General features: G+C 44.2%; 2 protein-coding genes across 2 annotated transcripts in view; one reads left to right on the forward strand and one right to left on the reverse strand.

Moving 5' to 3' along the window:
- LOC140075021 (cytochrome P450 2K1-like) overlaps window positions 1-1161 on the reverse strand; it is a 39482-nt gene extending 38321 nt beyond the window's left edge. Inside the window, exon 1 of the mRNA XM_072120450.1 lies at window positions 1093-1161. Within this exon, the coding sequence (XP_071976551.1) occupies window positions 1093-1146 (54 nt within the window). The 5' untranslated portion in view covers window positions 1147-1161. The remainder of the gene's footprint in view (window positions 1-1092) is intronic.
- On the forward strand, window positions 378-5215 carry COX19 (cytochrome c oxidase assembly factor COX19). Its single transcript, XM_072120454.1, has 3 exons — window positions 378-541; window positions 2361-2472; window positions 4928-5215. The coding sequence occupies exons 1-3, from the start codon at window positions 460-462 to the stop codon at window positions 5013-5015; spliced, it is 282 nt and encodes a 93-aa protein (XP_071976555.1). The 5' UTR covers window positions 378-459; the 3' UTR covers window positions 5016-5215.
- The last annotated feature ends 10995 nt before the right edge of the window (window positions 5216-16210 follow it).

Consider the following 16210-nt stretch of genomic DNA (forward strand, 5'->3'; position numbering starts at 1 on the left):
AATAAACCAAAAAATAAACCTAAAATACTGCATGCTCCCCAATGCGAGACATGCAAAAAAAACTGTGGTGTGAACAGCAACATTCAGTCCTAGGGTCCACTTCAACTACACCAAAAAAAATTACTCCCAAATCTGAGTTTTCCCGCCAAAACCGAACTACAGGACACAGTGGTGGTACAGCGACATCTAGTGGTCACAATTAGTAATTACAGAAATAAAAATGTGTCATTATTTATAGCACTATTTTTCGTTTTCTCTGAAAAAAAAATCCCGAAACAGCTAGGTCTGACATCGTCCTGTAATTAGATTTCAGTAATACGAGCGGACGCCTAGGCACTATGGAAGAGCATTGGAGCCGGTCCCAGAGGGCGTGACGCATGCGTACAAGGGGTGACTAAGCGCCTAAGCGGCCATATTGGAAGAGGTAACAGGAAGCGAAGTGACGAATTCGCCGCAAACATGTCCACTGCTATGAACTTCGGGATCAAAAGCTTTAAACCTCGGCCTCCAGAAAAGGGCTCTTTTCCTCTGGATCATTTGGGTGAGTCGTGTGAGTGACCTGCACGGCTGGTGTGTGCTTATATGGAGGTCACCCTTGTATAAATTGCATGAATTGCACTACAGCTCCCTCTAGTGGCGTGATACGATGCCGCATGGAGGGGCAATAGCTCATCAGTACAGTACATGCAATGTATCTTATTTTATGCATTGATGAAGCATGACTAATGCATGGTACAGAATATAAACATCATTTTCTTATATAGTGGAAAATACATTGTTATACCCCCCCCCCCCCCTTTATTGCTGTGATGCCACCTGGTGGTGACGGGCAGCAGGGGTGTTACTATTAATTGCACTGTACCCCCCATTAGCCCTTACACTACATAATGTACCCCCTATTGTGTAATGCCACCTGCTATGCCCCACACACTGTATAATGCCCCCTTCTTTGATGCCCTCTTCTTTGATGCCCTCCATTAAAAATGCCCCCTTCCCTCTATTCTTATTAGTACCCCTCCTTCCTGGAGCTGACCCCTTTTGTTTCTATTTTGCTGTGAAAATGAAATGCATGAAAAAAAAACGAATACCCACATTTTTTACATTCCCCTGCGGATGTCTTCTCCTCTTCTGCCTCCTCTGCCACATCAGAGGCTATTGCTTACATTTCCCTGCATAACCAAAGCGTTCAACTATATTTGCACCTGATGGGCGCTGATACAGTTTAAAGGGGTTGTCCACTTTCTGTAAATAACTGATATGGTGTGTAAAGAGAAGTTGTACAATTTTCCAATTTACTTTCTGTATTTTGTAGTTCTCTGCTTGCTGTCCTGCTATAGAAAGTTCATGTGTTTACTTCCAGTGAATAGAAATCTGTCCATGGTGATGTGTTAGACACTCAGGTGCACAAGCCATTATTATCACATGGCCCTGATTACTCTCTGTAATACTAACAGCTCCTGCACCTGCGTGTCCATCACATGACCATTGACAGATTTCTATCAACGGGAAGCAAACATAGAAGCTTTCTATAGCAGGACAGCAAGCAGAGATCTAGAAAACCTTGAGGAATTGATACAGGAAGTAGATGGGAAAATTTTGTACAAACAATATCAATTTTTTGCTGAAAGTGGACAACCCCTTTAATGACCGGCACATACCTTCTGCCAGGCTCACTTGAAAATCCAAAAATGTTGGGAGGCAGTCATAGAGTAGGCAATGTGAACCAAGAGGTTATCCCTGGACCGGTGAACACATGGGCCTGGAGACAGGTACCATATTTTTCAGACCTTTTTAGTGCATTTTCACATTGTTAAAACTTGTGCTTTTTCGTCTGGTTTTAATTGCGCAAATTCGGAAAACCGGACAAAAATGCATGCGTTTTTTAATGCATGCATTTTTAACGATATGAAAACGCATTACCTAAAAATGGCCCAAAAACAGCCTAAAAATGCTATGTGTGGCATCACCCTTATAGTCCAGTGCGCCTTATATATGAACTGTACTTTCAGACAACAGATGCCTTGTACTGTGCACAGGTCTGCCACCTCCATTCATCCTTATAATCTGGTGCGCTTTATATATGAACCTAGACGTTTTAGCAGGCATTTATTGATGGTGCGCCTTATAGTCTGAAAATCATTTTATTACCAAATCTATTCAGTTTTTTAAATTTTATTTTAGGATTATGAGCATATTTGTTGCCATTTGTTTCTATAAGTAGGCAATATATTGAAATAAATAAAAATAATATTGGGCAACACAAGATAGCTGAGCAAATCCGTGCTGTCAGTGGTTACCTCGGTGAGGCCAGCGTTTTCCTCCATGGTCACATTTTTTTTAAATGAGCTCTCTCTTTGCAGGGGAATGTAAGCCATTCAAAGAAATTTTCATGAAATGTTTGCGGGAGAACAACTTCCAGAGTAATCTTTGCCGGGAAGAATCAAAGGAATATTTGGAATGTCGGATGGAAAGGTATGTTTAGAGTAGCAGAGAGTTAGATTTGTCTATATGCCAATATTAAAATAAAAATTATTAAAAAAAGCTCCAGTGGCCTTTGCAATTCTTCCTACATGTGACGAAATGTGGCCTAGTCCTTCAAAAGCGTCAGTAGTCATAATGTCTTTGTGGCTACTGCTATTTAAAGGGAACCAAAGATAGGTTACTTAAGCCCATCACATCTGTATTACAAGATTGCCTTTCTGCCTTTTGTAAGCATTTGCATTACAATATAATTGTGCGTTATAACTTACCTTGCCCCCTGACAGAACCCTCTGTGTAGTCCCAGGGGTTGGGTTTTGGTTTGGATGTATTTCAAAAAACAAACTTTGTTTGTGACTTGCTCACTCCACAGCTCTCATTCCCCACCTTTCTGCTCCTGTGCAGCTCCTCCCTCCTGCTTCATCGTGAGCTGACAGCATTGCAAGAGGGAGGAGCTGTACAGGAGCGCAAAGTTGGGGGCCAAGAGCTGAGCAGTCTGCAAGGCTATGTGACTTTCTGTTTATATGGACCATCTTTTGGCCATATTTCTCTGTGCAGGGACCTGGACTTCCTTTATCTCCAATGCTAGTAGAACCTTCTTGCCAAGGGGACTATTGTCCTACACTGAAGACAGTACAGAATGGTAGTCCCAAAGGGAGATGGGGACTCCTAGTATCAGGGATTAGTAAGATTTTTGAAGTCCAGGTCCCTGCACAGTGTCCAGAAAACACGGCAGACACAAGTTCAGTATCGCCCAGACCAAACCTGGCCTTGTGCTAACCAATGCCCTCAACACTGAACAGTTATTTAGTAAAGAAGCCACTTGTTACAAATGACACTATTCCTGGTCATAGAAGGTGTTATTGCAGCCATCATCAAATCCATACCCTTTTATTTTAACCATTTACGCCACATTCTATAGACAGGGGCCCTTTAAGAGCTAAAATCTTTAATAAAGTTGTTTTGTGGTTTGGTGAATATGATATTTTTGGTGGGTTCCTGGATTAAATAGAGAAGTCACGCACCTCTAGTCTTACGATCCATTGCTATATTTAGACGTTCTGCGTTGCTGCTCCACTACAGATGTCACGTCCCACATTTAGCAGAAGTGTTACTTGAAGTTTCAGTAGTAATGGCCATTCCCTGGAAGACATTGCAACATTTAACTAATCATATGTTCAATAATTTCTCCAAAATAAAATTGTCATTTTCAATTCTACAATTTTTTTTTTGGTGCATTCTCCAGTAACTCCAATTAATTCCCTCTGCCAAATTAGCATTTTTTTAATGTTAAGCAAGTTATATTTTTTCATTTAAATAAGCTTTCCAGGCTCCCGGTTCCAATGAACAGCAGTGCCGTGTGTGCCTGGCCCTGGAAAGTCATCAGAGTGCTGAAATCTAGGACAGCACCATTGTTGGCACCAGGAGCCTGGAATGCCCCTTTAACCCTTACCCTACTAAGGACATATCTGATAGGTCCTCACTGGGTGGCATCTCTTTGGCTGAGGATATATAAAATATCTCCTAGATTCTTGGAGCCCTAACTTTGGATCCCTTGTATCTGGAATCTCTATTTTTTTTATCTGAAAGAAAAATCCTCTTTCATATGAATCTAAAACTGTGTTTCTAGGTGCCAGGGATATGGAGATATACATTTTAAGTGAGAATTAGAAATGCATTTAGGAGTTTATAAAGTGGGGCAAGTGTCTGATTTTAGAAAATATGTTTGAGGGGGTCTAGTATAATTCTTTACGCTGTAATTCCTGTTTTATCTGTGCATGTAAAAATTGCTTCAAAATTTCCAGAAAACTTGGCAGGGAAAGGGTTAAACGAAAAAAAGAGATAAATACTTCTCATAAGAAAAGTGCACTTTTATTTTGGTTACCGCAGGGGATCTTCCAGAACTTGTGGAACACACAATCTTTGCATATGTGACTTCATTGACCATTATAAAAAAAGGAAGTGCAATATCTAAATATTTCCCCTCTCCAAAGTGTGTCCCAGAAAATGTACATAACATGATATGACAGAGGTAGGGAGTTAACTGTGGAATGTGGAAACTTGGCTGCCCGTTTCTTCTGCAACCAAAACAATGGGGAATCTTTATTTCACACGCACGTTGCGGGGACGTATATACGGCACAAATTTGCCACCGATTATACGTCCCCATAGATGCCTATCGTGCCCAGCAGCGATATGGTGAGCACACACAAGTCCTGAAATAAGATTTAACAAAATTTTCCTGCTTCCTGTATAAACTAACCAATCACAGCACAGATTTTATTGTACCATAGCCATTTAGGAAATAAAAGCTGAGCTATGATTGGTTGCTATGGATGACTATCCCAGCGTTTCTATGGACACTCTAGACAAGTGAGGCCTAGTCTTTTTAAGATTAAAAAAAAATAAAAAAATTTCCTGGATACTGACTCTCTATTTTATCTTGCAGACAATTAATGGCAAAGGAGCCCTTGGAAAAACTCGGCTTCAAGGATCTCACAGATGAAAAGGCCACAGAAGAGCAAAATAAATTATAGCGGTTTTCTACGGACTATTGTCTCTGGTCAGAGATGTTTGGAAATTTCTCTTCTGAGGAGTATGGACAATATTTCCCTGTTCTCCATTTTATAGGCTGTATATATTCTGTATTTATACCATCAGTGGATGTGGAATATGGGAAGACAACTTGAATGATCTGATCCACTATAATAAGTAATAAATATGTCGATTGTACTGATGTAATCTCAATGATCTCTGTGCCGTCACTGTCTATGTACCATTTATAATCTAGATCACAGCTGTGTCTGCCTCATCCAGGACCTCAGTGGAACAGAAAATTCTGAAGACTACTAAATTCTTTAACAAAATCACATTTTTGTTCTATTTTACTTGCTTTATTGCTTTGGTCATTTATGCAAAACATGGTGAAGGATCATTGATGCTGTGGATAGGTGATAACATTCTGATTGTTGGCCCCCCAATGATCAGGAAAAATGGGCAGGTCAAGTGTGTGTCCTAGAAATTGGCAAATACAGTGGGGGAGATTTATCAAAAGTGTCTAAGAGGAAAACTGTTCTAGTTGCTCTTAGAAACCGAGAAATCAGAGATCATTTTAATTTTTGCACAGAAGTTTATAAAATGAACGCCGAGTTCTAATTGGTTTCCATGAGCAGGGGCAGACTGGGAATTTAAAGTGGACCTGGAAATAAATTTAAAAGTAGTCACAGTGTTGCCTCCAAATACAGTAATGATGCCCCCATGTTCCGGTAGCCAGTGCTGCCCCCCAAGTAGTCACAGTGCTGCTCCCAAGTAATCACAGTTCTGCCTCCATGCCCCAGAAACCAATGTAGTCCGTGCTGCCTGCCCCCATACCCCAGTAGTCACAGTGCTGCCTTGAGTAGCCAATAAATACAAAAAAAAAAATACTTGCCTAACTGTTAGTGCGTCTTCTTCAGATCATTGGCGCATGCTGCAAATGAGGACGTCAGCCTGTGCTGGGTGAAAGGCCTGTGGCCGGAACTGACTCGGCGCAGGCTGATGTCATCGAGCAAAGGAGCACAGCCCTGAATTAGTGTATAGAGCGGGTGGCAAATAAAATTTCTCCCCTCCTCCCCCAGGCCCAGCTGCCCACGCGGGGCACGGTGCATAGGGGCCAAAACGGCTCTGTACACAAGTATGATTTCACACACTTTCAGTGCTGTAACGTCACAGTGTCTATAGCTTTGCAGAACTGCTGAAAGATTCCTTGAAAATTACCCAAGAACTGGAACAAACATGTTAATTTCCTGCTGTAATAAAGGCTAAAGCCATACTTTATATATAATCTCTTCAATAATGAATGCATTATTTCTTATTTATTGAATTTATTTCTTTTGTATCATTTGGTTTTGCTTTTTTAGTTTTTGTCGGCAACTAGAAAATATATATGGATTCATACAGCACGGAAGTACAGGACTGGAGAAATCACACGTTAGTGTGAATGTAGGCTAAATAGCATTGCTACTGGGTAGAGTGAGTGGCCAGGGTTTCAGTCTTACTGCACTCTCTGGATGGGTTTTCCTTTGTTGAATACTTTCAAAAGCAGCGCCACAACTGAATGTGGCTGGTGCCGGTATTGCAGCTCAGCGCTATATAAATGAATAGAGCTTTAGTAGTTATACTAGGCACTACCCATGGTCAGCTGTGGAGCTTGGAAGAATGCTAGCGCTAAGAGGCTGGTCTGTGCGCAGCTGGAGATATCTATAGACTTTGGATCATCAGTTATTTATGGCAGGGAGGAAACAAAAGCCATAGAGCAAAAACACAGATTTAACAAATCTAGAACGGATGAAAAAGAAATAAACCAGTCTAATCCCTTTTCCTCTGCTATATGATAAATCTCCTCCGCTTGATGCTCCACTCTTCATTTTTATTAAAATATGAGCTTTTTATTCCTCCTGTTAACATGATGTTCTAGAATAAGAGGCGCATAAATAAAGACTACGGATGCAGGATGCGATTTGGAGGAAGCCACAGGGACGTCTTTCTGGCATTACTGTTTCATGAAGCCAGGAGTGAAATAAAAGCTGACACTCGGGCTGCGTTCAGACATGGGGGCACATTTACTTACCGGTCTTGTCGCGGTCCTCGATCCGGGCAGTCTGACGAAGATGAAATCTGGCGCGATTTACCAAGATCGTGCACCCGATATCCTGCATGTGTCGCTTCCCTGCCGGGATCCGCCGGAGTTCACCATCTTCCTCCCGGTGCTTGTAAGTGCATGTCTTCCGACACAATTTTGAATGTTAAATCCTGTGCGTTTTCCGAATCTGTCGGATCGCCGTTGGCCCGCCCTCCCGATTTGTGTCTCATGAAACCCGGCGCCGATGCGCCAAAATCTGATCACGTGGGCCAAAAACCTTTTCTAAAACGCTACATGTGACACCACTCATATTACATTGTGTTAACATTGCAGTAACAAAACAATGTTAACACCTTCAGTTTTTCAGATGCAGTTTTCGATGTCCAAACCAGGAGTGGAGTGAAAAATGATGAGAAGCAGCAAGCTTCCATTATATTTTCTCACTCCACACCTACTTTTGGCTTTGAAAACTGCATTCGAAAAACTGAATGTGTGAACACAATTTAACGGTGCATTCACACGTGGCGGTAACGCATGCGTTACCAAACACAACATAACAGCCGAGCAGAGGATACGTGCCTAATTACAATACTGTCAAAAGTTACAAAACACATGTGTGAATGCAGCCTTAGGGCGCGGTCACACTTGACGTTTTGGCTGCGTTTACAAGCGCTGACCAGACCGCACCCACCGCAAAACACAGGCGGCTCGTTCCCGATCACAGGCGTTTCCATTGAAACGTCGATGCGATCGGGCCACGGCCCGTCCCGATGGGTGTGGTTTGGTCTGCATTTGGTCCGGTTTGGTCTGCGACTGCGCCCTTAGAGTGTGGTTGCATGTACCACAGCGCACGTGTTCTGCTTGTGCTTTGAACGTGCAGAACTTGCATTGCACTCTGTCTCATGGTAATCAATGGGCCTTTTCAGACTTGCATTTTTTTTCACGCACATTTATTTTAACACGCGTTTAAATCTCAGCATGCTCTACTTTTGCAAGTCACACGTGTGAAAAATGTACCATACAAGTCTATGGAGACGCATCAAAAACGCATTGCACTCTGAGACACATGCAAGTGCAATGCGTTTTTCACACATCAATTGCCATAGAAAAGATAGAGCTCAGTCCTGAGTCTTTTTCACACGCGTTATCTGCACATGAAAAACGCATTGAAATTGCATTGAAAATGCGCGTGAAAAATTGAGACACTGAACAAACTGTGACTGAAAACTGATTGCACTCTGATGCAAAATGTCAGTTTTTCACTGACCAAACCCTGATCGCATCCTGATCAAACTCTGACGTGATCTGCAACGCAAGTGTGGTCACATGTGGCGTTTTGACCAGCAAATTGGTCTATTTCCAAGGACCGAACTTGTTCATGAACAAGTAGCCCAATGCCGCACACACAGCGAATTTGACAGAACAATCCAATCCATCAGGGGCGTAACTAAGAGAGGTAGGGCCCCATAGCAGACTTCTGAATGGGCCCCCTATCCGCTTAAAAATATACATATTACACTCATATACACACACACACACATTTATATACCTATATACATAACATACAGTTCTTCACTCATACACATACATTTATACACTCTTCCAAACACATATAGAGCACACACATCACATATACACACATATATACACCTATAGAGCATATACACACACACAAACAGTGCCATATACAGACATACAGCATATATACACACATGCAGTATATATACACCATATACACATCACGGATACACACATACATGTTATATACATATAATTCTATACAATGTGCAGTATAATATACACTCACCGGCCACTTTATTAGGTACACCATGCTAGTAACGGGTTGGACCCCCTTTTGCCTTCAGAACTGCCTCAATTCTTCGTGGCATAGATTCAACAAGGTGCTGGAAGCTCCTCAGAGATTTTGGTCCATATTGACATGATGGCATCACACAGTTGCCGCAGATTTGTCGGCTGCACATCCATGATGCGAATCTCCCGTTCCACCACATCCCAAAGATGCTCTATTGGATTGAGATCTGGTGACTGTGGAGGCCATTTGAGTCCAGTGACCTCATTGTCATGTTCAAGAAACCAGTCTGAGATGATTCCAGCTTTATGACATGGCGCATTATCCTGCTGAAAGTAGCCATCAGATGTTACAGGGTACATTGTGGTCATAAAAGGATGGACATGGTCAGCAACAATACTCAGGGAGGCTGTGGCGTTGCAACGATGCTCAATTGGTTCCAAGGGGCCCAAAGAGTGCCAAGAAAATATTCCCCACACCATGACACCACCACCACCAGCCTGAACCGTTGATACAAGGCAGGATGGATCCATGCTTTCATGTTGTTGACGCCAAATTCTGACCCTACCATCCGAATGTCACAGCAGAAATCGAGACTCATCAGACCAGGCAACGTTTTTCCAATCTTCTACTGTCCAATTTGATGAGCTTGTGCAAATTGTAGCCTCAGTTTCCTGTTCTTAGCTGAAAGGAGTGGCACCCGGTGTGGTCTTCTGCTGCTGTAGCCCATCTGCCTCAAAGTTCGACGAACTGTGCGTTCAGAGATGCTCTTCTGCCTACCTTGGTTGTAACGGGTGGGTGATTTGAGTCACTGTTGCCTTTCTATCAGCTCGAACCAGGCTGCTGTTAAAGATATTACACTGGACTCAGACGCCATCTTACGTATTGTCGGACATTTTAAAGATTCAGCATTATTTCACATAACTTTGTGTAGTGGTAACTAAGTTTGGGTGTTTCCCTCAGCACACAAAGAACTTAGAGCTCACTAGCACCACCTAGTGGAAGGTATCCAGGTGGACATCTGGACATTTGGTTTATGTGAAGTTTCAGTATTTGCATGTAGCCAATAGTATTAGACTCCTTTGTGTGCTTACATCCAATAGTGTTACATTTCCTGGGTGAGAACACCCAATTATAGTTGTTGCTTTCCTACTTACACGCCTTATGTAAAGTACCTTATGGTTTTCTATAAATGTGTCAGTCCCACAATAAAGTAACAGTCTTGTTGCTAACTTCCTGCAAGGACAGGTCTTGTCTTTTCTTCAAGTTAGTCACCTTACAATGATTAGGGGTTTGAGCCCCAGATATAAATCTATAAGAATTGGCGTCCCTGGGTGGGCATACTTTTATGGACATCTAACCATCGAGGTGATCTCCGCAAGAGTCCAGGCGGCCAGTGACCAGAACTGACAATGAGCGCTCGTCGGGGTAAGTCAAGTCTATTTTTGTCTACCTTGACTGTAGTTCTGTTTCACTGGCTGAAAGGGACTGGGTAAGGTCATCTCCTTGTGTGATAATATGTACTTTGCCTTATATGTCCATATATAATAGTATGTTCACTTTAATTGTGATAAAGGATCTCTTGTAAGGTGATTGACTGACAGAGACTGGACGTGACTATGTATGTTGTAGAAAAAGGTCTGCAGTGCCCTCTTGTGAATTGTTGATGTAGTTCAGAAAGTTTGCGATGGTGTTGAGATTTTTGTTCATGTAAGCGCGGATAGAATCTGGAAGTTTGCAGAGACAAATTCTGGCCAAATTTACGTATCGTTCCTTCGGGATTGATGCGGCCCGTGATGCGGAAAGGACAGTAGAGGCAGGAAGGACACTGACGGGAATTTTACAGTTGAGCGTTATCTCCTTGATTTCTGAAATATTGTGTGAAGGTCTCTAATTTGTACTTACTGATAGGTAGCGGGGTAGTCTGGAGCTGTATGTACGGAGGATATCTATAGCCCTTGAACAAAATCAGGTATTCCACAGATTCCACAAAATGGGTAGTGAGCAAAGTAAGACTGTAGCTGGACACTGCAGACCTAAAAAGGCAACTGACATAGTGTCACACAGGAAAGGTAAAGAATGGGTAAAAGGAAGTTATGAGGTATTGAAGTTTTTGGGTATGTTAGATGATCCCCTGAGTGTGCAAAGGTGGGAGACAGCACTTGATGAAAATGGTGGCTGGCTCAAAGACAAAAAGTGGCACACCCAGGCAGAAGGTTGTTTTGATGTAAGTAGAGAGTTAATGACAAAGGAAAGTGGATAGGGTTGATTACTGGAGACTTAGACCAGTGACTATGGACGGACCAGGACAGAGGGACAGGAATCCTAGAGAGTGCTCATTAAAAAAAAAAAAAATCTTTTGGAATGCAGACCAGCACCCTCTTAGACTCCACCCCCGTATCTGGGGGGTTAGAGAAGATGACACGCCCTACCATCTTTTAGTGGTGGCCATCTTAAGACAGTATATTCCCTTCAAGTCCCTGAAAGTTAATTGCCTATAACTCTACACTGTAGGCTGGTTGTAGGATAGCAGCTGAGTCACCCTTGAGGCGTCTTTGCGGATGTTTGAGATAAATGCCGGCAGGTGAATATTTTCACCAATTTCAAACATTTGCTAAGGGTCTTGAGTGTGCAATGCTGTTTGTTTGTTTATTTTATTTTAAAACTTATTTGATTCTGACAATTGCAGAAAAATTACTAGAAAAAGTGTTGCAATGTCTCTGGTACCTGCTTTCTGGAGTTGAAAGAGTTAATCAGGGGGAGATCTCTGTGCAGCTGGGCTTTGCTTTGTCTTATCTATGTCTGTGAGAAGTGGCCTTGAAGCACACAGAAAGCATCTGTGTTGAGTGGGGGAGACAGAGCTGACAATCTAAAAGACTTAAAGGAATTTGCTTGTGATAAGAATACAAAGAGACACACTCTAGGAAACGTAGACGGCCCCAACAGGGCGGGACAAGGAGGTGGTAATGGACAAGGATGTCAGCAAGAACAGTCCCCCTCTTCTGAAAGCCCCCCCCAAATAGTTAGTGCCTTTCATTGTAGAACTCTTCCCTGTTGGCAAATGTTTTCCTCTCTGTGCCCCTACATGAGGATTACCAGTACCTATTTGCCTTTACCAGTGTAGTATTCCAGTATATCTGATGTAGACTCCCACAAGGGGGGTAAAACTCCCCCAGCCAGTACTCCATACTACACAGCCCTATAGGGAGTAGACTGGCAGACTAGCCCCTTACTGGATGTTCTCCTTTTCAGTATGCGGAGGACCTACTGTTTTTGTTTGCCAGGATGCATTTATTGACCTTATGTGTCCTCTGTTCCAGAAGGGTTGTAAAGTTTCCTGAGACAAGCTCCAGTACTGCCAGGAGAAGGTGGTCTTCCTAGGCCACTGCTTCTCAGCCACAGGCAGATACCTGACAGAGGGAAGAAAGCTGGCAGTCCAGAATGTGCCCCTGCCCTGAGGCCCTAAGCCTCTTTACATGTTTCTAGGACTGGCCAGCTCCTGCAGCCTGGGATAAGGTCTGCTGCCTCGAGCCTGATGTTGCCCCTCTGACTGCATTGCCTCTTCTCCATTTGCCCTTAGTCAGGAGGCAATTGATGCATTCTATAGCCTTAAGCTGACAAATCCTGTCTGCACCGGCCCTAGGTACATCCCACTGGATAAAACTTTTGTTTTATTTTGCACTGAGTATCTAGGCCACAGGTGTCGAGTCCAGGAACGTGGTGGCCTCCCCAGTGGCCCACTATTAGGCCCGGTTAGACTCAGTCGTGAGGGGAGCCTCTCATGTGTCAGCAATCTGCTCAGCAAGGCCAGTGAGCTCATCCTAGACCCTAGATCACTCAGTTACAGTGCAAACCCCACATACCTTGCACAGTGTCCTCACCCAAGTACAGCCCAAGCATCTGAGCAAAGGCCAGACAGCTCAGACTCCAGTGTGCACTCCTGATGCCCCAGGATACACTGATAAGGTGCACAGCTCTGAATCCTTCATTCTATCACCAGTCTTCCAGGATTCAGAGGGGGGGGGGGGGGGGGGGGGGGGAGAGAAGGGTGATTAACCCAGATGTTGAGTTTTTTCTCATAGATGGCTCCAGGTCTGCGGGAGAGGACAGACGGTTCTACACTGGATATGCAGTGGTCAGTGGCGCACATGAGGTAGTACAAGCAGAACCACTCCCTCCACACAGGTCAGCGCAGGAGGTGAAGTGACGGCACTCAGGGAAGCGCTACAGCTGGTGGAAGGTAAAAGGGCGAACATCTATACTGAAGGTATAGTTCTGGGGTCTAAACACGACTATGAACCCATATGGAAGGCTAGAGATTTCCTGACCTCTGCAGGGAACCCCTCTAAGCATGGCACGCTGGTTATAGAGCTCATGGATGCTCTCTTACGTCCACAAGAGGTGAGGATAGTAAAAGTAAAAGCACACACAATTTGGTAACTCCACAAGCCAAGGGCAAGTATGTGGCTGACGGGATGGCGAAGGCAGCTGCACAGATGGAGCCCGGAGACTGTCCTGAAGTCTCAGCTGTGAGTTCTGAGCTAAAAGTTTGATCCACAGGTGTTCCAGTCCCTGGTGGCCCGAGAGTCATCAGAAGTGAAGGAGGTGTGGAAGAGAGCTGGAGCCCAGATGCCGATGGGACCTGGATGCTGGGAGAGAGGGTGTGCCTGCCCAGAGCCCTGCACCCGACAGTAAGTCAAGTAGCCTGCGGACACATACACATCCAAAATGGCCATGCTAGTGCTCATAAACCACCAGTGGTTTGCCCCGGGCATTACTACCCCTGTCACTAGACTAGTGAAAGCCTTTATAGTCTGTGCCTGCCACAACCCGGGTAAGGTGGTAAAGACCCCACGGAAGGTGACACCCAAGCCGCTGTATTCCTTCCAAAGACTGCAGATGGATTTTATCCAGCTACCAAAAGTGGCACATAGGAATACGTGCCTGTGTGCATTGATCTCTTTCCAGGGTGGCCAGAAGCTTCTCCCATGACCAAGGCTACTGCCAGAGCTGCAGCCAAGAAGTTGGTGAGTGAGATTTTTCTGCAGGTTTGGACTTCCAGAGACCATAGAGTCCGGTCGCAGAACCCACTTCACTGGACAGATCCAGACAGAGACCTCAGGATACATAACCTGAAGCCTGGAGACTACGTGGTGGTAAAGAGACACCAGAGAGACAGTCTGGAGCCTCGCAACGACGGTCCTTTCCAAGTCCTGCTGACCAGTGCCATGTCTGTGAAGCTAGAGGGAAGTCGGCACGCTTCCCACACTTACTGTTGCAAACTTACTTATTCTTCTTGCTAGCTGGTCTCTTCTGACTGACTGTATGCTCAGGGACACCCCAACCATGACTATCACTGTATCTATAGGGGTGACCAGGATGCCCCCAGGGTAGGAGACTTTACCTACGGTTGGTGCAACAAGACAATGACCTTCTATAACACTGACAGCACAGGTAACCCTGTATTAGCAGTGTCTGATGTGTACTGGATTTGTGGGGATAGGAGAGTCAGGTCAGGCCTAGAGGCTGGGAAGGTGAGTGTACGGTGATAAAACTTGTGCATTCCTTCCTCGTGATCCCCAGGGATAAGTTTGATCGGACACATAAAGTAAAGGTAGAGAATCCCAAAGGATTCTGGAGGTCTGAGAGAGAAGCCCCTAGATGACAACGTTTATATAGATACAGTGGGAGCACCAAGGGGGGTCCCAGATGAGTACAAGGCCCACAATCAGATATGGGCAGGTCTAGAGTCCATTATTCCCCAGATAGCTATGAGTAAAGATGTTGGTTGGGTTAACTGGTTGTATTGTAATCAACAGAGATTTGTGATTGTATCCGAGATGCTTCCCAGAACCGCACGGCTTTGGACATGATCCTTGCTGAGAAGGGAGGAGTCTGTAAGATGGTGGGAGTGGCTTGTCGCACATATATCCCAGATGACATCACCCCCTATGGATCCATTACCCATGCACTTGAAGAGATTGAAGGACTGTCCAGGGAACTCGAGAGAAACTCTGGGGTGGACACTTTGTCCTTCACTTTGTAGTTGGGGGGACTGGAAGGGTTTCCTTTAAGTGGGGGTGATATTGGGGATTGTGATTTTGCTCTCGTCACTTATTGTGTTTTGTGTGGTCCCCCTCATCAAGTCCACCATGTCCCAGATGGCCGTCCAGGCGGTAAGAACCATGACAGGAGAGGTCCCGGTGTGGAGGATACCGTCTTGTTGAAGAACCAGCCTGTTAATAAACCCATAAACTATGGAAACACAATGATGTAATTTGAGTATGCAGGCCTGTAACCCCCGAGTGACTGGCCTCCAGGGGATCTGGTGAAGAGTTAACAAGTCCAGCAGGTAAGGGTTTAGCCTACCTGTGGGTACCTGGAGTTTGAGGAGGTCACCCTGGACAAAAGTTACAGGCCATGCAAAGCTCAAAAGGGGGGAATTGTTAAAGATATTACACTGGACTCAGACGCCATCTTACCTATTGTCGGACATTTTAAAGATTCAGCATTATTTCACATAACTTTGTGTAGTGATAACTAAGTTTGGGTGTTTCCATCAGCACACAAAGGACTTAGAGCTCACTAGCACCACCTAGTGGAAGGTATCCAGGTGAACATCTGGACATTTGGTTTATGTGAAGTTTCAGTATTTGCATGTAGCCAATAGTATTAGACTCCTTTGTGTGCTTACATCCAATAGTGTTACATTTCCTGGGTGAGAACACCCAATTATAGTTGTTGCTTTCCTACTTACACGCCTTATGTAAAGTACCTTATGGTTTTCTATAAATGTGTCAGTCCCACAATAAAGTAACAGTCTTATTGCTAACTTCCTGCAAGGACAGGTCTTGTCTTTTCTTCAAGTTAGTCAAATTCCAGCGCTGGACACAGACTCATTTAATTTGAAAGTCACCTTACAATGATTAGGGGTTTGAGCCCCAGATATAAATCTATAAGACTGCCCATTCTCCTCTGACCTCTGGCATCGACAAGGCATTTCCGCCCACAGAACTGCCACTCACTGGATGTTTTTTCTTTTTCGGACCAGTCTCTGAAAACCCTAGAGATGGTTGTGCGTGAAAATCCCAGTAGATCAGCAGTTTCTGAAATACTCAGACCAGCCCTTCTGGCACCAACAACCATGCCACGTTCAAAGGCACTCAAATCACCTTTCTTCCCCATACTGATGCTCGGTTTGAACTGCAGGAGATTGTCTTGACCATGACTACATGCCTAAATGCAAAGAGTTGCCGCCATGTGATTGGCTGATTAGAAATTAAGTGTTAATGAGCAGTTGG

This window comes from Engystomops pustulosus, chromosome 8 (genome assembly GCF_040894005.1).
Source record: "Engystomops pustulosus chromosome 8, aEngPut4.maternal, whole genome shotgun sequence".
NCBI classification, from domain to species: Eukaryota; Metazoa; Chordata; class Amphibia; order Anura; family Leptodactylidae; genus Engystomops; species Engystomops pustulosus.

Coding starts and splice junctions, on each gene's coding strand:
- COX19 (XM_072120454.1), top strand. CDS start 460: ATGTCCACTGCTATGAACTTCGGGATCAAAAGCTTTAAACCTCGGCCT. Junction 542..2,360: donor TTTTCCTCTGGATCATTTGG/GTGAGTCGTGTG, acceptor CTCTCTTTGCAG/GGGAATGTAAGCCATTCAAA. Junction 2,473..4,927: donor TTGGAATGTCGGATGGAAAG/GTATGTTTAGAG, acceptor TTTATCTTGCAG/ACAATTAATGGCAAAGGAGC.